Source organism: Physella acuta, unplaced genomic scaffold (assembly GCF_028476545.2).
Source record: "Physella acuta isolate Inbredline_101_S28 unplaced genomic scaffold, ASM2847654v3 ptg000200l, whole genome shotgun sequence".
NCBI lineage: Eukaryota > Metazoa > Mollusca > Gastropoda > Physidae > Physella > Physella acuta.
The window spans coordinates 843,791-867,776 of record NW_026731719.1 but is presented as its reverse complement, the minus strand read 5'-3'; the positions used below and the strand labels follow the sequence as shown (position 1 = coordinate 867,776).

The 23,986-nt window shown below is 37.7% G+C and overlaps 1 protein-coding gene across 1 annotated transcript; it reads left to right on the top strand.

Annotated features, from left to right (window-relative positions):
- Positions 1 to 100: 100 nt before the first annotated feature.
- LOC131937099 (uncharacterized) lies at positions 101 to 3,722 on the top strand. Its single transcript, XM_059294293.1, has 5 exons — positions 101 to 131; positions 753 to 840; positions 1,202 to 1,221; positions 3,258 to 3,414; positions 3,677 to 3,722. Exons 1-5 carry the CDS (start codon positions 101 to 103, stop codon positions 3,720 to 3,722), a joined length of 342 nt encoding a protein of 113 aa, XP_059150276.1.
- Positions 3,723 to 23,986: the final 20,264 nt, after the last annotated feature.

The following is a 23,986-nucleotide window of genomic DNA, read 5'->3' as shown; positions in this document are numbered from 1 at the left end:
TCTTCGCCACACTTCACCCCACATCATTAAAGTTGAATGAAGTAGTGTATGTCTTCGCCACACTTCACCCCACATCATTAAAGTTGAATGAAGTAGGACAATGAATCTTGGGACTTGGGGACTAGCTTCAGGTGAGCAGTTCTAGCCGTCACGGTACAGGTGCCAGGTCACGTGTCTAGGTGAGTTATTTGTCTTGACGTCTGCTGTTGGTTTATCTGTCGCCGTGATCTGAGTGAAATGAGTGGCCACTGGTGAGTCATTCAGTGACTCTCCTTCTCCACATCAGTCAGATCTGACTGAATAATTCAAGGTCAGACCTGCACTGGATAATTCAAGGTCAGAGCTGCACTGAATAATTCAAGGTCAGAGCTCCACTGAATAATCAAGGTCAGAGCTGCACTGAATAATTCAAGGTCAGACCTGCACTGAATAATTCAAGGTCAGATCTGAACTGAATAATTCAAGGTCAGATCTGCACTGAATAATTCAAGGTCAGATCTGCACTGAATAATTCAAGGTCAGATCTGCACTGAATAATTCAAGGTCAGATCTGCACTGAATAATTCAAGGTCAGGGTTAGTTATAGTCCTAAGTTTTTTGTTTTTAAAGAACACATATTCTAAAAATTTGGATTTCTTTTACTTTATTGATAAATAATCTTGTTTATCAAATATTTGTTGTTAGTTAATTTTTAAAAAGTTAACAATATTGAACACATTTAACGAATTAATTTGTCTTTTCTACCTTGAAAGTTCATCACAATGATAACCTTTGTGAAATCAAAAGAAAACTTCAGCCTTGTAGAGATAGTGAGCAGTGCATGGATCAAAATGTGTGCATGTAAGTTTTATTCTAACCAATGAAATATACAGTCACATGATCAATAGGTCTGACAGTCACCTGACCAACAAACGTAAGTTCTTTACTTGCACGTTATTTTGTCCCATATCATCAGTACAGATTTTAAAATTCTATCATTCAAATATTTTTAAAATAATAAGAAGGCCTAAACTAAAAGGTTGAGAGACATTACTTCCTATAATGGTTTTACATGATTTAAAAACAATTGAAACAATTACAATGTAAATTTAGTACTTTACTTTTGAGGAGCCTGAGATATGAATCTTGTCATTCAAACATTTTCACTCAGTTTAAGAATATAACCAGTAGAGACTAATACATTTTATTTATTGCATTTCAGTGTTGAGGCTAATAGCAAAGGTATTGAATTTTATTTCATTACAGTTTCATGGGTGTCCGGTCAAAAAACCCCTGGACAAAAACCCCCTGGACATAAACCCCCCGACATAAACCCCCTGGACAAACCCCCCCCCGCGACATAAACCCCCTGGACAAAACCCCCCCGCGACATAAAACCCCTGGACAAATACCCCCCCGCGATATAAACCCCCCGGATAATAACCCCCGGTCTGAGGTTTATATAAAGAAAAAATAACGATGATGTGAACCAAGAAATTAAAAAAAAAATTACATTAAATTAATTTAATTTTTTACGACTAAGAAAATAAATAGTTTCTACCTAAAAAAAATCGAAATCAAGGAGTGACCTTAGTTGTATTTGATCAAAGATCGGGCACCGACAACACTTTAGATATAGGTCATCCACATGTGGGAGCCGTGCGGATCAAAGCAACACATTCTTAACAATTCAAAAGATGTGAGGGATTCACCGGCGGAAGCTTGGTTCATATCCACCTTGGCATACAGAACCATGGTATAAATATAAAATCAAATTTATTTCTCGACAAATCGTATATTTTCTGGAATAGAGTTTGTTCAATCCAATAAAGGAAATTTAAAGGTGATTTTTGAAGGCTATGTTTATGTCAAGCAAAAAGATCTGGCGAACGGCGTTGTGTCATTTGAGTGTTCCAAAAGACGCAACAAGGCAGAATGCAAAGCAAAAATAAAGATTAATGGTGAACAGCTTGTTGGACGATGTAATTGTAATGAACATTCGCATGGACCAGATCCATCTCAACTGGAAGTGTGTAAAGTAGTGCAGCAGATGAAACAACTGGCAGAAGAAACGGAAGCAACACCCCAGCAGATCATCACTCAGTCCATTACTACGATTACTGAAGATGCCAAGGCCAAGCTGTCCTCGATTCCACACATACGGCGTAACATCAGGCGTCAACGTCAAACGCTAAAACACCCACTGTCTGATCCAAGGAATGTTGATGATATAATCATTCCTGAACAATATACAATGACACAAGATGGACCACAATTTCTTCTGTTCGATTCCCCCAAGAAGCAATGCCGATTGCAGACTACTTTGAGGACTACTATATTGGCAGACCACAACGTCGAGGTCGAAGACAACCTATGTTTCCACTTGACATTTGGAACATGCACACACGTGCAGAAGACCATATGCCAAAAACAAACAACTCAGTTGAAGGCTGGCACAGAAGTTTTCAGTCGCATATGGGATGTTGCCACCCAAATATTTGGAAATTTATTGACTTTATTAAAAAGGAACAATCTCTCCAAGAGGTTTATTGTACACAGATTAATTCAGGTCACTGTTTACCAAAACAGAAAAAAACATATATTGATAGCAGCTCTCGAATTTTAACTGTTGTTAAAAATTTTAATGAGTCCACCATTATTGAGTATTTGCGAGGCATCGCTCACAATCTGTCTTTTTAAAGTTATAATAAAAATAAAAGTTTTTTCCTAATGTTTGTTTTGTATTTTTATATTAATTTTGTTTCTCGTCATCTTTGGTTTTTCCTTATATAAACCTCAATTGGGAGGTTTTTGTCCAGGGGGTTTATATCGCGGGGGTTTTTTGTCCAGGGGGTTTATATCGTGGGGGGTTTTTGTCCAGGGGGTTTATGTCGCAGGGGGTTTTTGTCCAGGGGGTTTATGTCGGGGGGTTTATGTCCAGGGGGTTTATGTCCAGGGGGTTTTTGACCGGGAGCCAGTTTCATGATAACTTTATTTTTACTTGCTAAACTTGTAACCTGAATTAAAAAAAACACAGCTTCTTTAAAGAAAAATTTACGTAAATATTACATCCCACATATTATGTAGGTGAAGAAGTGGAGGAAATCTTGCAATAGCTTGAATATATATATATATATATATATATATATATATATATATATATATATATATATATATATATATATATATATATATATATATATATATATATATATATATATATACATACATATATATGCTAATAAAAGAGATCATCTTGACATTGTTCTCCTATCCAGATGACAAGAACCTGATTATTGGGTTAAGTGTTGGTCTCTCAGTGTTTGTTTTGTGTGTCATTCTTGGTGTTACCATCTGGTCGTTTATTAAACAAAGACGACCCAAGAAAGATGGTGGGCAAGACAGAGCTGAGAGAAGCATGAATGTTTACCAATTGTAAGTGTTGATCTGGGATTGAGGTTCTAAACATTCTAATTGTCACACTCTGCTGAGGTCCTTTTGTGAAAGATATTTTTAAATTGTTATGGTAAATAACATTTTAGCTTTTTGTTTTAAGCATTGTGGAACCGTGATAGTTATTTGAAGTTGTAAGCCTACACCATTGGCCATAATAATTAAGCAAGTTAAAAGTCATGAATCTCAGCTTTAAATAGTCTGGCACCATCTAACATAAAATTCTGAATCCATTACAAAACAGGGATTGTACCGGAGCATCACAGCCCAATTCAGCCCACGTCAGCTGACATGTTTTAAAATGTGTCAAGGTTTTTAATTAAGCAACAGAGATACACTAGAGCTTTGAATATTTGGATTCAAGGCAATCAGTTGAAGACCTACTTACTTTTTTAAAAAGACAGACAGCACAATCAGTTGAAGGCCTACTTACTTTTTTTAAAACGACATACAGCACAATCAGTTGAAGACCTACTTACTTTTTTAAAAAGACATACAGTACAATGAGAGTGACAACAAGAGCAGTCAATCCTAAAGCAAGTCCTACAGCCAAACCAATGTTTGTTGGATCTAAAAATAGAAAAGAAAAATGTTTATATTATACTTTTTTTAAAGCCAACCTTTCACTTTAAAATAAAAAAAATTTAATATTTTCAAACTGTTTTTCTTTTAACAAAATGATAAAATTATTTGAATTTAAAAATACATTTTGTATGTCTTACAGACTATTTATTTAATATTTTTCAAATAATGCTATAGCTAATGAACAGTGTCACACACCCAATGTGTCACACACTACTGTGTCACACATCAATGTGTCACACCAGTGTCACACCACCTTGTCACACACCACAGTGTCACACACCACTGTGTCACACACCACAGTGTCACACACCACTGTGTCACACACCACAGTGTCACACACCAATGTGTCACACATCACAGTGTCACACACCACAGTGTCACACATCACAGTGTCACACACCACAGTGTCACACACCAATGTGTCACACCAGTGTCACACCACCTTGTCACACACCACAGTGTCACACACCAATGTGTCACACCACAGTATCACACAACACAGTGACACTTGGGCCTATACACAGAGACTCTTCAATCAATACAGCTAGGTTGTAGGAGCCAGCTGCTTCTATCATAAAACTGATTTCTATTAGCAATAGATAAATGTTATTTTAAACGTCTCCATTGAACGACCTCTGTTTTTTTTATGGCGTTTAATATTGTATTGTTGAAGTCAATTTAGTCTTGAAAGTCTTGGACGTGTGTGACTAAAACGAATCTATTTGCTCTAAACCTAGAACGAGTTACGCTTTACTTTAACACAACATCGTTTTATCGCTGAATGAAACGTCTTAATATCGACTAGACCATACTTATTCCTTTGGATAGCTTAGTTTAGGTGTCTTTAGTTAATGTCGTAATGCTTGTTTGACGATTTTTATTCTCTCTCTCTCCCCACTGTCACACGTCGTCACAAAAAGCCAGATCCAACATCTAAAAAGACGCCACACCTCATCCAACATGTTTTTGTCTTTTTAAAACATCGATTTCTTTCTATGATACTTTATTTTAGCTCGAACCTCATATGAATAACAAATGAATAAATTATTAAAGCAAATGACAAAAAAAAAAGAAATAGAACCATTGGCGTGCGTTTTCATTTCAATGTGCTCTTTCTGTGCAGGCACTGTTTGTAATATTTGATATACTCTGTTAACCATAAAGTATTGTTCTTAATTAAAATATATCTTAATTTACTTTACTCCATTGCTAAAAAATACAGATTTGTAGGAAATATATAAGACCTGAAATAGTTATGTAAAAGAAAAATCAAGTGTTCATTGTAGGCCTACTTGTTTTTGATTAATTAAAATAATTTTTATTTCCTTATTTTTCTTCGACAAAGCTAAGTTATTAAGGAACCTTAGTTCTAAACTGGTTTCTCCGAAATAAAATCATTATATTCTATACTTAGAAAATCTGTCAAGAGCATATCCTATTGAAAAAATGATAATTACAGTGTTGGAACCTAACAAAAATAAAGCTATAGCCGACAGAAAATTAGCTTTTTAACGCGTTAAACTTTTAATGGGTAAGATGGTCTAATTTTCAACGGAAGCCAAATTGTCAAAATAGAGTATTTGTTCTCAACGTGTAGCTCTATATAATTAAAGGTGTGTTTCTAAATTAGAACATTTCTCTGAATTTAATCACATTTTTTAAAAAACTTTTCGATCGTATGTTCATTTTAAACACAATATTGTTTTCAACATAAGAAGTTATTTCAAAATTCAACACACATTATAGATCTACTGATCTCCTCTAACACACAAATAAAAAAGTATTCAAATATAAACCTCGGATTCACTTTTATTAGTCTATAGATTATTGTTTTTCTTCAACAAAAGGACCAACTTATAACTTCTGACTTTGTAGTTTGCTTTACATAGATCATAAAAATAAAACTAAGGTTTTTAAGTGTCTTGTGGTTTACATTCTATTTATGTCCAGATTATGGCTTCAAAAAAAACTGAATGCATTGATTTTATACCAACTAAACATCTTTCGAATCAACTGATCATAAATTAATTGATTGTATACCAACTAAACATCTTTCTCTATTCTCCGTATACGAGAAAGTTAAAATGATCTCTAACAACTAAAAAATATTTTGACAAACGTTTTCCTCACATTTAAAAAAAAACAAGTTAATTAAAAAGTCTAGTGACATTTATGCGCAACTTCCTTATGTTATCTAAAAATAGCTCTGTCGTAGCGTAAATCAAGAGCAGGGTTAGTAAAACCATTGGTTAGTTATTAAAACGTTTTTTTATTAATTTTTACTTTCTCGTATATACGAAGTATAGAGAAAGTCTTGTAATCGTGCAAAAAAAAAATCGAGATTTTTACAAATCTCGACGTTTTACACCTCACTGATACGGAAAAACATAATTTTGCAATCTTGTCCGTATGTCTGTGTGTGTGTGTGTGTGTCCGTGTGTAAACACGATAACTTGAGTACCGTTACAGCTAGGTTGATGAAATTTCATATATAAGTATTTTATCAAAATCGTAGATCCGTATCAACTTTTGAGCGATTTCCGATAAGCGGAAGTGGTACTTTTCCTACTTTGAATTTTTCAAAAGCCTATAACTTGAGTTCTATTTCAGATAGATAAATGAAATTTCACATGTAAGTAACAGATCTAATTCTCTACCTTCTGTTAAAGTTTGAGTAATTTCCGTTGACCGGAAGTAGTAATTTATGCTACTTCCGATTTCTCAAAAAACTAATGTAAATTTTTAAAGTACTAATAATATTGCGCACTATTATGCACTTTTTTATTTGGCGTTCACTTGGTGTGCAATAAATGTGTCTACGAGATTTTATTCTATTTTTAAAACTTTAAGTATTTAAAATGGATTAATATTCATGTCTATAGCCCGAGTTCCCATCCCCTGTTGTTTTATATAAGAATATTCGAGAAAGTTTAGGGGAGATCACTCCCGGTTTATTTTATTTTTTTCAGTATTTTACATGTTTTATTTACAATAGAGTAACATGACTAAAAACCATTGCACGCCTAGCTACCGAACGTGATGTCACAGCCATTGAACGTGATGGCGCAGCTATTGAACGTGATGACGCGTGTGGTGTGGTTGGATAAAAATGCCTACTAATTCGGTCCAAATTTTAATTAATTCAAAAAAATGTTTGTGACCGAACGAAAGGATATTTTTGAAAACTTTCTTCGGCAATATTGTTCTAAATTATGGCAGGAATCGATTGGTACATGTTTCAAGTCGCTAAGTGGTCTGGTTGCCGAGATATGGGCCAAAAACTGCATTTTTTTTCGAGTTTTTTTGGTTTTTCCGGGAAATCCACGAAAGAAACCCGGAATTTTTATGGCCTATGTTCATCCTCTTAACTTGCTTTACATAATTGCTTTTGAAACTAGTCCTCGATATTGCTTCGTTGAGGAGGAGATACAACTTAAAGCTGCGGACACACATTCATTCGTTCATCCAACCATTCATCCATCCAGAAATGACGGGTTAATAAACGCAATTCTCCAGAATGGAAATTGCGCTAAAAATGAGTGGAACGGACTAATCTCTCAGGCAGCCGCTAGATACGACTAAGCTTGCGATGTATTGGTAAGCTAGAATGTTAACTTCATTCATAAAATGTTAAACTAGAAATATAACTAGAACCTTGAAACAACATTCTAGCTCTAATACATCACTTTAACAGTTTTATTTTTCTTTCATATGTTGCCGACCTACGTAAGGCTCCCGCTGTTAATGTGTAGGCATTAAAAAAAGAAAATACTTAAGACAATTGACGTAGTGAATATGGCACCAGCTGGTATGTACTGTAGTCATGAGCGTGTCTCTCAATACTCAATGGGACACATCTATTCATGTGTCTCTCAATGGGACACATCTATTCATGTGTCTCTCAATACTCAATGGGACACATCTATTCATGTGTCTCTCAATACTCAATGGGACACATCTATTCATGTGTCTCTCAATACTCAATGGGACACATCTATTCATGTGTCTCTCAATGGGACACATCTATTCATGTGTCTCTCAATACTCAATGGGACACATCTATTCATGTGTCTCTCAATACTCAATGGGACACATCTATTCATGTGTCTCTCAAAGGGACACATCTATTCATGTGTCTCTCAATACTCAATGGGACACATCTATTCATGTGTCTCTCAATGGGACACATCTATTCATGTGTCTCTCAATACTCAATGGGACACATCTATTCATGTGTCTCTCAATGGGACACATCTATTCATGTGTCTCTCAATGGGACACATCTATTCATGTGTCTCTCAATACTCAATGGGACACAACTATTCATGTGTCTCTCAATGGGACACATCTATTCATGTGTCTCTCAATACTCAATGGGACACATCTATTCATGTGTCTCTCAATGGGACACATCTATTCATGTGTCTCTCAATTGGACACATCTATTCATGTGTCTCTCAATACTCAATGGGACACATCTATTCATGTGTCTCTCAATACTCAATGGGACACATCTATTCATGTGTCTCTCAAAGGGACACATCTATTCATGTGTCTCTCAATACTCAATGGGACACATCTATTCATGTGTCTCTCAATGGGACACATCTATTCATGTGTCTCTCAATGGGACACATCTATTCATGTGTCTCTCAATACTCAATGGGACACATCTATTCATGTGTCTCTCAATACTCAATGGGACACATCTATTCATGTGTCTCTCAATACTCAATGGGACACATCTATTCATGTGTCTCTCAATGGGACACATCTATTCATGTGTCTCTCAATACTCAATGGGACACATCTATTCATGTGTCTCTCAATGGGACACATCTATTCATGTGTCTCTCAATGGGACACATCTATTCATGTGTCTCTCAATACTCAATGGGACACATCTATTCATGTGTCTCTCAATACTCAATGGACACATCTATTCATGTGTCTCTCAATGGGACACATCTATTCATGTGTCTCTCAATACTCAATGGGACACATCTATTCATGTGTCTCTCAATACTCAATGGGACACATCTATTCATGTGTCTCTCAATGGGACACATCTATTCATGTGTCTCTCAATACTCAATGGGACACATCTATTCATGTGTCTCTCAATACTCAATGGGACACATCTATTCATGTGTCTCTCAATGGGACACATCTATTCATGTGTCTCTCAAAGGGACACATCTATTCATGTGTCCCTCAATACTCAATGACACATCTATTCATGTGTCTCTCAATGGTACACATCTATTCATGTGTCTCTCAATGGGACACATCTATTCATGTGTCTCTCAATACTCAATGGGACACATCTATTCATGTGTCTCTCAATGGGACACATCTATTCATGTGTCTCTCAATGGGACACATCTATTCATGTGTCTCTCAATACTCAATGGGACACATCTATTCATGTGTCTCTCAATACTCAATGGGACACATCTATTCATGTGTCTCTCAATTGGACACATCTATTCATGTGTCTCTCAATGGGACACATCTATTCATGTGTCTCTCAATACTCAATGGGACACATCTATTCATGTGTCTATCAATGGGACACATCTATTCATGTGTCTCTCAATGGGACACATCTATTCATGTGTCTCTCAATGGGACACATCTATTCATGTGTCTCTCAATACTCAATGGGACACATCTATTCATGTGTCTCTCAATACTCAATGGGACACATCTATTCATGTGTCTCTCAATGGGACACATCTATTCATGTGTCTCTCAATACTCAATGGGACACATCTATTCATGTGTCTCTCAATGGGACACATCTATTCATGTGTCTCTCAATGGGACACATCTATTCATGTGTCTCTCAATACTCAATGGGACACATCTATTCATGTGTCTCTCAATACTCAATGGGACACATCTATTCATGTGTCTCTCAATGGGACACATCTATTCATGTGTCTCTCAATACTCAATGGGACACATCTATTCATGTGTCTCTCAAATACTCAATGGGACACATCTATTCATGTGTCTCTCAATGGGACACATTTATTCATGTGTCTCTCAATTGGACACATCTATTCATGTGTCTCTCAATACTCAATGGGACACATCTATTCATGTGTCTCTCAATACTCAATGGGACACATCTATTCATGTGTCTCTCAATGGGACACATCTATTCATGTGTCTCTCAATACTCAATGGGACACATCTATTCATGTGTCTCTCAATACTCAATGGGACACATTTATTCATGTGTCTCTCAATGGGACACATCTATTCATGTGTCTCTCAATGGGACACATCTATTCATGTGTCTCTCAATGGGACACATCTATTCATGTGTCTCTCAATGGGACACATCTATTCATGTGTCTCTCAATGGGACACATCTATTCATGTGTCTCTCAATGGGACACATCTATTCATGTGTCTCTCAATGGGACACATCTATTCATGTGTCTCTCAATACTCAATGGGACACATCTATTCATGTGTCTCTCAATGGGACACATCTATTCATGTGTCTCTCAATGGGACACATCTATTCATGTGTCTCTCAATACTCAATGGGACACATCTATTCATGTGTCTCTCAAATACTCAATGGGACACATCTATTCATGTGTCTCTCAATGGGACACATCTATTCATGTGTCTCTCAATTGGACACATCTATTCATGTGTCTCTCAATACTCAATGGGACACATCTATTCATGTGTCTCTCAATACTCAATGGACACATCTATTCATGTGTCTCTCAATGGGACACATCTATTCATGTGTCTCTCAATGGGACACATCTATTCATGTGTCTCTCAATACTCAATGGGACACATTTATTCATGTGTCTCTCAATGGGACACATCTATTCATGTGTCTCTTAATGGGACACATCTATTCATGTGTCTCTCAATGGGACACATCTATTCATGTGTCTCTCAATACTCAATGGGACACATCTATTCATGTGTCTCTCAATGGGACACATCTATTCATGTGTCCCTCAATACTCAATGGGACACATCTATTCATGTGTCTCTCAATGGGACACATCTATTCATGTGTCCCTCAATACTCAATGGGACACATCTATTCATGTGTCTCTCAATGGGACACATCTATTCATGTGTCTCTCAATACTCAATGGGACACATCTATTCATGTGTCTCTCAATACTCAATGGGACACATCTATTCATGTGTCTCTCAATGGGACACATCTATTCATGTGTCTCTCAATGGGACACATCTATTCATGTGTCTCTCAATGGGACACATCTATTCATGTGTCTCTCAATGGGACACATCTATTCATGTGTCTCTCAATGGGACACATCTGTTCATGTGTCTCTCAATGGGACACATCTATTCATGTGTCTCTCAATACTCAATGGGACACATCTATTCATGTGTCTCTCAATACTCAATGGGACACATCTATTCATGTGTCTCTCAATGGGACACATCTATTCATGTGTCTCTCAATGGGACACATCTATTCATGTGTCTCTCAATACTCAATGGGACACATCTATTCATGTGTCTCTCAATGGGACACATCTATTCATGTGTCTCTCAATTGGACACATCTATTCATGTGTCTCTCAATACTCAATGGGACACATCTATTCATGTGTCTCTCAATACTCAATGGGACACATCTATTCATGTGTCTCTCAATACTCAATGGGACACATCTATTCATGTGTCTCTCAATGGGACACATCTATTCATGTGTCTCTCAATGGGACACATCTATTCATGTGTCTCTCAATACTCAATGGGACACATCTATTCATGTGTCTCTCAATGGGACACATCTATTCATGTGTCTCTCAATTGGACACATCTATTCATGTGTCTCTCAATACTCAATGGGACACATCTATTCATGTGTCTCTCAATACTCAATGGGACACATCTATTCATGTGTCTCTCAATGGGACACATCTATTCATGTGTCTCTCAATACTCAATAGGACACATCTATTCATGTGTCTCTCAAAACTCAATGGGACACATCAATTCATGTGTCTCTCAATAGGACACATCTATTCATGTGTCTCTCAATACTCAATGGGACACATCTATTCATGTGTCTCTTAATACTCAATGGGACACATCTATTCATGTGTCTCTCAATACTCAATGGGACACATCTATTCATGTGTCTCTCAATACTCAATGGGACACATCTATTCATGTGTCTCTCAATACTCAATGGGACACATCTATTCATGTGTCTCTCAATACTCAATGGGACACATCTATTCATGTGTCTCTCAATGGGACACATCTATTCATGTGTCTCTCAATACTCAATGGGACACATCTATTCATGTGTCTCTCAATGGGACACATCTATTCATGTGTCTCTCAATGGGACACATCTATTCATGTGTCTCTTAATGGGACACATCTATTCATGTGTCTCTCAATACTCAATGAGACACATCTATTCATGTGTCTCTCAATGGGACACATCTATTCATGTGTCTCTCAATGGGACACATCTATTCATGTGTCTCTCAATACTCAATGGGACACATCTATTCATGTGTCTCTCAATACTCAATGGGACACATCTATTCATGTGTCTCTCAATACTCAATGGGACACATCTATTCATGTGTCTCTCAATACTCAATGGGACACATCTATTCATGTGTCTCTCAATGGGACACATCTATTCATGTGTCTCTCAATACTCAATGGGACACATCTATTCATGTGTCTCTCAATGGGACACATCTATTCATGTGTCTCTCAATGGGACACATCTATTCATGTGTCTCTTAATGGGACACATCTATTCATGTGTCTCTCAATACTCAATGAGACACATCTATTCATGTGTCTCTCAATGGGACACATCTATTCATGTGTCTCTTAATGGGACACATCTATTCATGTGTCTCTCAATACTCAATGGGACACATCTATTCATGTGTCTGTCAATACTCAATGGGACACATCTATCCATGTGTCTCTCAATGGGACACATCTATTCATGTGTCTCTCAATACTCAATGGGACACATCTATTCATGTGTCTCTCAATGGGACACATCTATTCATGTGTCTCTCAATGGGACACATCTATTCATGTGTCTCTTAATGGGACACATCTATTCATGTGTCTCTCAATACTCAATGAGACACATCTATTCATGTGTCTCTCAATGGGACACATCTATTCATGTGTCTCTTAATGGGACACATCTATTCATGTGTCTCTCAATACTCAATGAGACACATCTATTCATGTGTCTCTCAATGGGACACATCTATTCATGTGTCTCTCAATACTCAATGGGACACATCTATTCATGTGTCTCTTAATACTCAATGAGACACATCTATTCATGTGTCTCTCAATGGGACACATCTATTCATGTGTCTCTCAATACTCAATGAGACACATCTATTCATGTGTCTCTCAATACTCAATGGGACACATCTATTCATGTGTCTCTTAATGGGACACATCTATTCATGTGTCTCTCAATACTCAATGAGACACATCTATTCATGTGTCTCTCAATGGGACACATCTATTCATGTGTCTCTCAATGGGACACATCTATTCATGTGTCTCTCAATACTCAATGAGACACATCTATTCATGTGTCTCTCAATGGGACACATCTATTCATGTGTCTCTCAATGGGACACATCTATTCATGTGTCTCTCAATGGGACACATCTATTCATGTGTCTCTCAATGGGACACATCTATTCATGTGTCTCTCAATACTCAATGGGACACATCTATTCATGTGTCTCTCAATACTCAATGGGACACATCTATTCATGTGTCTCTCAATGGGACACATCTATTCATGTGTCTCTCAATACTCAATAGGACACATCTATTCATGTGTCTCTCAATGAGACACATCTATTCATGTGTCTCTCAATGGGACACATCTATTCATGTGTCTCTCAATGGGACACATCTATTCATGTGTCTCTCAATGGGACACATCTATTCATGTGTCTCTCAATGGGACACATCTATTCATGTGTCTCTCAATTGGACACATCTATTCATGTGTCTCTCAATACTCAATGGGACACATCTATTCATGTGTCTCTCAATACTCAATGAGACACATCTATTCATGTGTCTCTCAATGGGACACATCTATTCATGTGTCCCTCAATACTCAATGGGACACATCTATTCATGTGTCTCTCAATGGGACACATCTATTCATGTGTCTCTCAATACTCAATGGGACACATCTATTCATGTGTCTCTCAATGGGACACATCTATTCATGTGTCTCTCAATACTCAATGAGACACATCTATTCATGTGTCTGTCAATGGGACACATCTATTCATGTGTCTCTCAATGGGACACATCTATTCATGTGTCTCTCAATGGGACACATCTATTCATGTGTCTCTCAATGGGACACATCTATTCATGTGTCTCTCAATGGGACACATCTATTCATGTGTCTCTCAATGGGACACATCTATTCATGTGTCTCTCAATACTCAATGGGACACATCTATTCATGTGTCTCTCAATGGGACACATCTATTCATGTGTCTCTCAATACTCAATGGGACACATCTATTCATGTGTCTCTCAATGGGACACATCTATTCATGTGTCTCTCAATGGGACACATCTATTCATGTGTCTCTCAATACTCAATAGGACACATCTATTCATGTGTCTCTCAATGAGACACATCTATTCATGTGTCTCTCAATGGGACACATCTATTCATGTGTCTCTCAATGGGACACATCTATTCATGTGTCTCTCAATGGGACACATCTATTCTTGTGTCTCTCAATGGGACACATCTATTCATGTGTCTCTCAATGGGACACATCTATTCATGTGTCTCTCAATACTCAATGGGACACATCTATTCATGTGTCTCTCAATACTCAATGAGACACATCTATTCATGTGTCTCTCAATGGGACACATCTATTCATGTGTCCCTCAATACTCAATGGGACACATCTATTCATGTGTCTCTCAATGGGACACATCTATTCATGTGTCTCTCAATACTCAATGGGACACATCTATTCATGTGTCTCTCAATGGGACACATCTATTCATGTGTCTCTCAATACTCAATGAGACACATCTATTCATGTGTCTGTCAATGGGACACATCTATTCATGTGTCTCTCAATGGGACACATCTATTCATGTGTCTCTCAATGGGACACATCTATTCATGTGTCTCTCAATGGGACACATCTATTCATGTGTCTCTCAATGGGACACATCTATTCATGTGTCTCTCAATGGGACACATCTATTCATGTGTCTCTCAATACTCAATGGGACACATCTATTCATGTGTCTCTCAATGGGACACATCTATTCATGTGTCTCTCAATACTCAATGGGACACATCTATTCATGTGTCTCTCAATGGGACACATCTATTCATGTGTCTCTCAATGGGACACATCTATTCATGTGTCTCTCAATGGGACACATCTATTCATGTGTCTCTCAATACTCAATGGGACACATCTATTCATGTGTCTCTCAATGGGACACATCTATTCATGTGTCTCTCAATGGGACACATCTATTCATGTGTCTCTTAATGGGACACATCTATTCATGTGTCTCTCAATACTCAATGGGACACATCTATTCATGTGTCTCTCAATGGGACACATCTATTCATGTGTCTCTCAATACTCAATGGGACACATCTATTCATGTGTCTCTCAATACTCAATGGGACACATCTATTCATGTGTCTCTCAATGGGACACATCTATTCATGTGTCTCTCAATACTCAATGGGACACATCTATTCATGTGTCTCTCAATGGGACACATCTGTTCATGTGTCTCTCAATGGGACACATCTATTCATGTGTCTCTCAATACTCAATGGGACACATCTATTCATGTGTCTCTCAATGGGACACATCTATTCATGTGTCTCTCAATACTCAATGGGACACATCTATTCATGTGTCTCTTAATGGGACACATCTATTCATGTGTCTCTCAATGGGACACATCTATTCATGTGTCTCTCAATACTCAATCACACACTATTCCATTAATGTGACTGCTACTTTGACCAACAGATACGTTATGTTATGTTTCATACTTCGAAATTTCACGTGCCTTAAAAAACACATCTGCTAGCTATCCTCTTCACATTTTAAATTGTGTATACGCTTCTGCTTTTTACGACGTTAAGGTTTGTTCTCACCAAGTGATTTGATTGGCTGCAGAAACCATTGTTTCTGATTGTCTGCTGAGTTGAGACCGACCTATAGATAGCGCAGATGTTTCACGGGGCCAGTCCAAAACTCTGAGCTGTCTTATCACACCATCGGAGTCATCTAGCTGGTATGTTCTTGTTCAACATGTTTTCCCATTTGTTTTACTATAGTGTGCTTTAATTTTTTACTTGAGACAGATGAATTTCGATTGTGAGAGTTATAGCACTGCGTAAATGGCAATTTAAAAATAAGAAAAATATTTCATTAGAAATTGTGATCAGTAATGCTCCTTAGTTAATAACACGATTTCATTGTAAATCTGTATTTTAAAATTACATTGTAAATCTTTATTTTAAAATTACATTGTAAATCTTCATTTAAAAATTACATTGTAAATCTTCATTTAAAAAAAACGATACGATTAACAGTTCGCTCGAAGTGGGTAAAATAATTTAACAATAAAAGTCTAGCTTAGAAACTAGATGTGCGTTGAATAGTTCACAAACTTGAGTTATTAACGTATCTGGCTGTAGAAAGTGTATCGGAGTATAGCGTGTGGGTAGCGATCAAACACATTGCCATTTTGTCTTTTTAAATCGTGACGTTTTTCTGACCGGTCATACTATTCTAGATGTCTATTGTGCTAGCAACATCAGCGGATGGTACCATCTACCACATCATGCCACTTGTCATTCTTTAGCTGTTGTGTCCAATCAATGAGCTCACTTGAAAGATATAAATGAATACACCGAATAAAGCTTTCCCCAGTGGGCTTGGGGTAGGGATCAGCTGACATACAAACATCTCTCTCTCTCTCTCTCTCTCTCTCTCTCTCTCTCTCTCTCTCTCTCTTTCTCTCTCTCTCTCTCTCTCTCTCTGCTAGCCCTACTGGCTCTCCTAGCCTCGAGGTTAGGAAACCAATTAATTAGCCAATTTGTGTGATTATCTTTTTTTTTTACTTTTAATTACCAGGAAAAAAAAATGTTTGAAATGAAATCTGCACAAACTCAACTAGCACTGGTTGTGTGGCTGTTCAGCTGTATGTCCTGTGTACACGGTGAGTACATCAGGTTCACTTACAGCGTGTATGTCGTGTGTACATCAGGTTCACTTACAGCTTGTATGTCGTGTGTACATCAGGTTCACTTACAGCTTGTATGTCGTGTGTACATCAGGTTCACTTACAGCTTGTATGTCGTGTGTACATCAGGTTCACTTACAGCTTGTATGTCGTGTGTACATCAGGTTCACTTACAGCTTGTATGTCGTGTGTACATCAGGTTCACTTACAGCTGTATGTCGTGTGTACATCAAGTTCACTTACAGCTTGTATGTCGTGTGTACATCAGGTTCACTTACAGCTTGTATGTCGTGTGTACATCAGGTTCACTTACAGTTTGTATGTCGTGTGTACATCAGGTTCACTTACAGCTTGTATGTCGTGTGTACATCAGGTTCACTTACAGTTTGTATGTCGTGTGTAGGCCTACACGGTGAGTACATCAGGTTCACTTACAGCTTGTATGTCGTGTGTACATCAGGTTCACTTACAGCTTGTATGTCGTGTGTACATCAGGTTCACTTACAGCTTGTATGTCGTGTGTACATCAGGTTCACTTACAGCTTGTATGTCGTGTGTACATCAGGTTCACTTACAGCTTGTATGTCGTGTGTACATCAGGTTCACTTACAGCTTGTATGTCGTGTGTACATCAGGTTCACTTACAGCTTGTATGTCGTGTGTACATCAGGTTCACTTACAGCTTGTATGTCGTGTGTACACGGTGAATACATCCAGTTCACTTACAGCTTGTATGTCGTGTGTACATCAGGTTCACTTATAGCTTGTATGTCGTGTGTACATCAGGTTCACTTACAGCTTGTATGTCGTGTGTACATCAGGTTCACTTACAGCGTGTATGTCGTGTGTACATCAGGTTCACTTACAGCTTGTATGTCGTGTGTACATCAGGTTCACTTACAGCGTGTATGTCGTGTGTACATCAGGTTCACTTACAGCTTGTATGTCGTGTGTACATCAGGTTCACTTACAGCTTGTATGTCGTGTGTACACGGTGAATACATCCAGTTCACTTACAGCTTGTATGTCGTGTGTACATCAGGTTCACTTATAGCTTGTATGTCGTGTGTACATCAGGTTCACTTACAGCTTGTATGTCGTGTGTACATCAGGTTCACTTACAGCGTGTATGTCGTGTGTACATCAGGTTCACTTACAGCTTGTATGTCGTGTGTACATCAGGTTCACTTACAGCGTGTATGTCGTGTGTACATCAGGTTCACTTACAGCGTGTATGTCGTGTGTACATCAGGTTCACTTACAGCTTGTATGTCGTGTGTACATCAGGTTCACTTACAGCTTGTATGTCGTGTGTACACGGTGAATACATCCAGTTCACTTACAGCTTGTATGTCGTGTGTACATCAGGTTCACTTACAGCTTGTATGTCGTGTGTACACGGTGAATACATCAAGTTCACTTACAGCTTGTATGTCGTGTGTACATCAGGTTCACTTACAGCTTGTATGTCGTGTGCACACGGTGAGTACATCAGGTTCACTTACAGCTTGTATGTCGTGTGTACACGGTGTGTACATCAGGTTCACTTACAGCTGTATGTCGTGTGTACATCAGGTTCACTTACAGCTTGTATGTCGTGTGTACATCAGGTTCACTTACAGCGTGTATGTCGTGTGTACATCAGGTTCACTTACAGCTTGTATGTCGTGTGTACACGGTGTGTACATCAGGTTCACTTATAGCTTGTATGTCGTGTGTACATCAGGTTCACTTACAGCTTGTATGTCGTGTGTACATCAGGTTCACTTACAGCTTGTATGTCGTGTGTACATCAGGTTCACTTACAGCGTGTATGTCGTGTGTACATCAGGTTCACTTACAGCTTGTATGTCGTGTGTACATCAGGTTCACTTACAGCTTGTATGTCGTGTGTACACGGTGAATACATCAAGTTCACTTACAGCTTGTATGTCGTGTGTACATCAGGTTCACTTACAGCTTGTATGTCGTGTGTACACGGTGAGTACATCAGGTTCACTTACAGCTTGTATGTCGTGTGTAGCCTACACGGTGTGTACATCAGGTTCACTTACAGCTTGTATGTCGTGTGTACATCAGGTTCACTTACAGCTTGTATGTCGTGTGTACATCAGGTTCACTTACAGTTTGTATGTCGTGTGTACATCAGGTTCACTTACAGTTTGTATGTCGTGTGTACACGGTGTGTACATCAGGTTCACTTACAGCTTGTATGTCGTGTGTACATCAGGTTCACTTACAGTTTGTATGTCGTGTGTACATCAGGTTCACTTACAGCTTGTATGTCGTGTGTACACGGTGTGTACATCAGGTTCACTTACAGCTTGTATGTCGTGTGTACATCAGGTTCACTTACAGCTTGTATGTCGTGTGTACATCAGGTTCACCTACAGCTGTATTTCGTGTGTACATCAGGTTCACTTACAGCTTGTATGTCGTGTGTACATCAGGTTCACTTACAGCTTGTATGTCGTGTGTACATCAGGTTCACTTACAGTTTGTATGTCGTGTGTACATCAGGTTCACTTACAGCTTGTATGTCGTGTGTACACGGTGAATACATCAGGTTCACTTACAACGTTTGATTTGGTTTCTTAAAGTAATGGATCAACTCGTCGGCTATAAATAATTGTATCTTTACAAAAGACAAAAAAAATATCACTTTGAACAAATATGTGCATATAAAGAGATACAGAGGGGCGTCTGTGTGTATATTTATTTAACTCCTGCCCTCTGCCCGCACGTACTAACACGTTTTCTTCATTTCTTCAGCTAGAGCAGAAGAGGCGACTGTGTTCAGAATAATTAAGAATGGTTTTTACAGCAAACATAGCATTTACTATATAATCTTATTTGTATATGTAAATATAAGAAGTAAGAAAAAATAAACATAACAAAATTTAAAATATTCGAACGTGGAGACAAATTTAATAGTCATACATTTAAATCTACGAAATAATTTTTTTTTTTTTGTGCCAACACAATTCGCAGCTTTATGCCACAGATCTATTTAACACAATCACCTTAACGAAATGATGTCAATGACTCCATTTAACACAATCACCTTAACGAAATGATGTCAATGACTCCATTTAACACAATCACCTTAACGAAATGATGTCAATGACTCCATTTAACACAATCACCTTAACGAAATGATGTCAATGACTCCATTTAACACAATCACCTTAACGAAATGATGTCAATGACTCCATTTAACACAATCACCTTAACGAAATGATGTCAATGACTCCATTTAACACAATCACCGTAACGAAATGATGTCAATGACTCCATTTAACACAATCACCGTAACGAAATGATGTCAATGACTCCATTTAACACAATCACCTTAACGAAATGATGTTAATGACTCCATTTAACACAATCACCTTAACGAAATGATGTCAATGACTCCATTTAACACAATCACCTTAACGAAATGATGTCAATGACTCCATTTAACACAATCACCGTAACGAAATGATGTCAATGACTCCATTTAACACAATCACCTTAACGAAATGATGTTAATGACTCCATTTAACACAATCACCTTAACGAAATGATGTCAATGACTCCATTTAACACAATCACCTTAACGAAATGATGTCAATGACTCCATTTAACACAATCACCTTAACGAAATGATGTCAATGACTCCATTTAACACAATCACCTTAACGAAATGATGTCAATGACTCCATTTAACACAATCACCTTAACGAAATGATGTCAATGACTCCATATTTCAGCGGGCTGTAAAAAATGTGAACAAATCACCAGTCACATAAATGGTCACCCTGTGTGTGAGTGTAGACCTGGCTACGTCATCAGCAGTACAGACGTTACCAAATGTCAAGGTCAGACCATGTGTATGTGTGTGTGTTGTTCTTGAGTGAATCATATCAAGACTGTGTCTCTCTCTGTCTCACCCTACCAAGCCTGTGTCTCTCTCTGTCTCACCCTATCAAGCCTGTGTCTCTCTCTGCCTCACCCTATCAAGCCTGTGTCTCTCTCTGCCCCTCACCCTATCAAGCCTGTGTCTCTCTCTGCCTCACCCTATCAAGCCTGTGTCTCTCTCTGCCTCACCCTATCAAGCCTGTGTCTCTCTCTGCCCCCCACCCTGGCACCAACACGTGACGTTCATAAAGATCTTGTTGCCCATCTAGTCCATCTGTCTTCACCTACCCCGACACAGATATTCAAAGTTAGGACATGATTTTATAATGCCAGAATAGTGTTTTAAAGGCTATTAACTTTTATTCAAATTGCTTTCCTTGAAACTGTTTACAAATAAACCGGGAGTGATCTCCCCTAAACTTTCTCGAATATTCTAATATAAAACTACGAGGGATGGCAACTCAGGACATAGACAATATTTGTAATCCATTTTTAATTACTTAAACTTTTTATAATAGAATGGAATCTCGTAAAAAAAAAAGAATTGCACACCAAGTGAACGCCTAATAAAATGTGCATAATAGTGCGGGATATTATTAGTACTTTATAAATTTACGTGCGTTTTTTGAGAAATCGGAAATAGCGTAAATTTGAGAGATGGTAGAGAATTAGATCTTTTACTTACATGTAAAATTTCATTTATCTATCTGAAATAGTACTCAAGTTTAGGCTTTTTAAAAATTTAAAGTAGAAAAAGTACCACTTCCGGTCACCGGAAATCGCTCAAAAGTTGATACGGATCTACGATTTTGATAAAATTCTTATACATGAAATTTCATCAACCTAGCTGTAACGGTACTCAAGTTATCGTGTTTACACACAGACACACACACACACAGACACACAGATATACGGATAAGATTGCAAAATTATGTTTTTTCCGTATCAGTGAGGTGTAAAACGTCGAGATTTGTAAAAATCTCGATTTTTTTTTTTGCACGATAACAATACTTTCTCTATAGGCCTACTTCGCATATACGAGAAAGTAAAAATGCATCGTATTTTCAGCTCACAACATGTATTTACATTGCTCAATAAATCCAGCAATAGAATGTTTCTCCTAACCAAACTTTCAGACATCGACGAATGCAACAATCAAACACTGAGACCCTGCCAACACATCTGTACAAACAACGTTGGCGGCTACACCTGTTCTTGTAACCTAGGCTACACTACCAGTACCACCGACACGACACGGTGCGAAGGTTAGTCATCCATCACAGGTTATATCCCCTTATTACAGGGAAACAACCCATTTTGTAATTTTAGAATTCTTTTAACAGACTAGAATTAAGGGTAAGGGGCAGAGGTAGAATTGAAATGTTTGTTAAAGCGGATATGTTAGCACGAGTACATGGGGAAGTGAAAAACTAACACAAACTGTGACGTCATTTCTCTGTCAAAAGCATGTTAAATTAGGGGCGTAGCTAGGTTGGGTGCCATGGATGGGTAATCATTAAAAAAAAAAAGGAAAGTAAGAACATCGACACAGGGCTAAATTACTTCAGCACTATCAAATGTGGAGCTATTCTTCTATTGGTGTCAAACACTTACATACTAAAACACACACATAAAACTGTGCTCAGATAATACTAATGTTTTTCTATAGTTGTAATTAATACAGCTGATGTAGCAGGTTTAAGTAATGATGTCACCCCCCCCCTCTCTCCACACACCCCCCTCCCACACCTCTTGTTGAGACTTATCAACTTTGCTCTTAAAATTCTATTTAATTATAATTAATCATTTATTTAACTGGAATGATCATTTTTTTCTTTATATATTTTTCTATTTTTTGCCATGGTGTCAACCCCCCTAAAAGGTGTCACCCGTTGCGGTCCGCAATCCCGCCCCCCCCCCCCCCCCTTCCTTGCTACGCTTCTGTGTTTAATTATTTTAATAATAATTAAAATTTAAAATCGTATTTACTATGATTTAAAATATTTATACAATACGTACAAATATGTATGCTAAATTAATCAAACATTTCTAAATCTAGATTTCAATGTATTATCTTCATCAGACATTTGATATGTTTTTTTAAAGGATTGACTTTTCCATTACCACTGTCTATATTTAGTGAAAAACAATACAATTCTCTGATGCAGGTAATACATACTGACCAGTCGCACTAATCACGACACACTTTCCCCCTCCGTATCTGGCCTTTCCTCCCCTCCCCACCAAGTCTATCACTCCATCAGACGTGCGTTGTGTGAGTGTCACAAAACGGTTTTTATATTTTATCTTTTTGCAGTTGTGATTGCTGCTTACCAACGTGAACTCGCTAATTACTACCCACCTACCACTCATAAGGTAATACATTTATATATAACCAAACTACCCTCCTACCACTCATAAAGTAATACTTGTATAAATCACCAAACTACCCACCTACCACTCATAAGGTAATACATTTATATATAACCAAACTACCCTCCTACCATTCATAAGGTAATACTTGTATAAATCACCAAATTACCCACCTCCCACTCATAATATATTTAAAGCATACACTACTATGATAGTAATTATACATCAAAATCTGAACAGTATCAAAATAGTAGCGCCAAAATATTCGGTGCTCAATTATTATGCCAGCCCAATGCTACCAAGTGAACATTTTGAATAACATATGCTGTATATTTAGATACGAAAGTATGTGGATTTGTCTGTGTGTTGTTACTGTATACAT

Bases quoted from the DNA above. Each gene is read 5' to 3' on its own strand.
- LOC131937099 (XM_059294293.1), top strand. From the start codon at position 101: ATGAATCTTGGGACTTGGGGACTAGCTTCAG. The intron at 132-752 runs GTGAGCAGTTCT...CTACCTTGAAAG, and splicing joins GACTTGGGGACTAGCTTCAG to TTCATCACAATGATAACCTT. The intron at 1,222-3,257 runs GTATTGAATTTT...TCTCCTATCCAG, and splicing joins TGTTGAGGCTAATAGCAAAG to ATGACAAGAACCTGATTATT.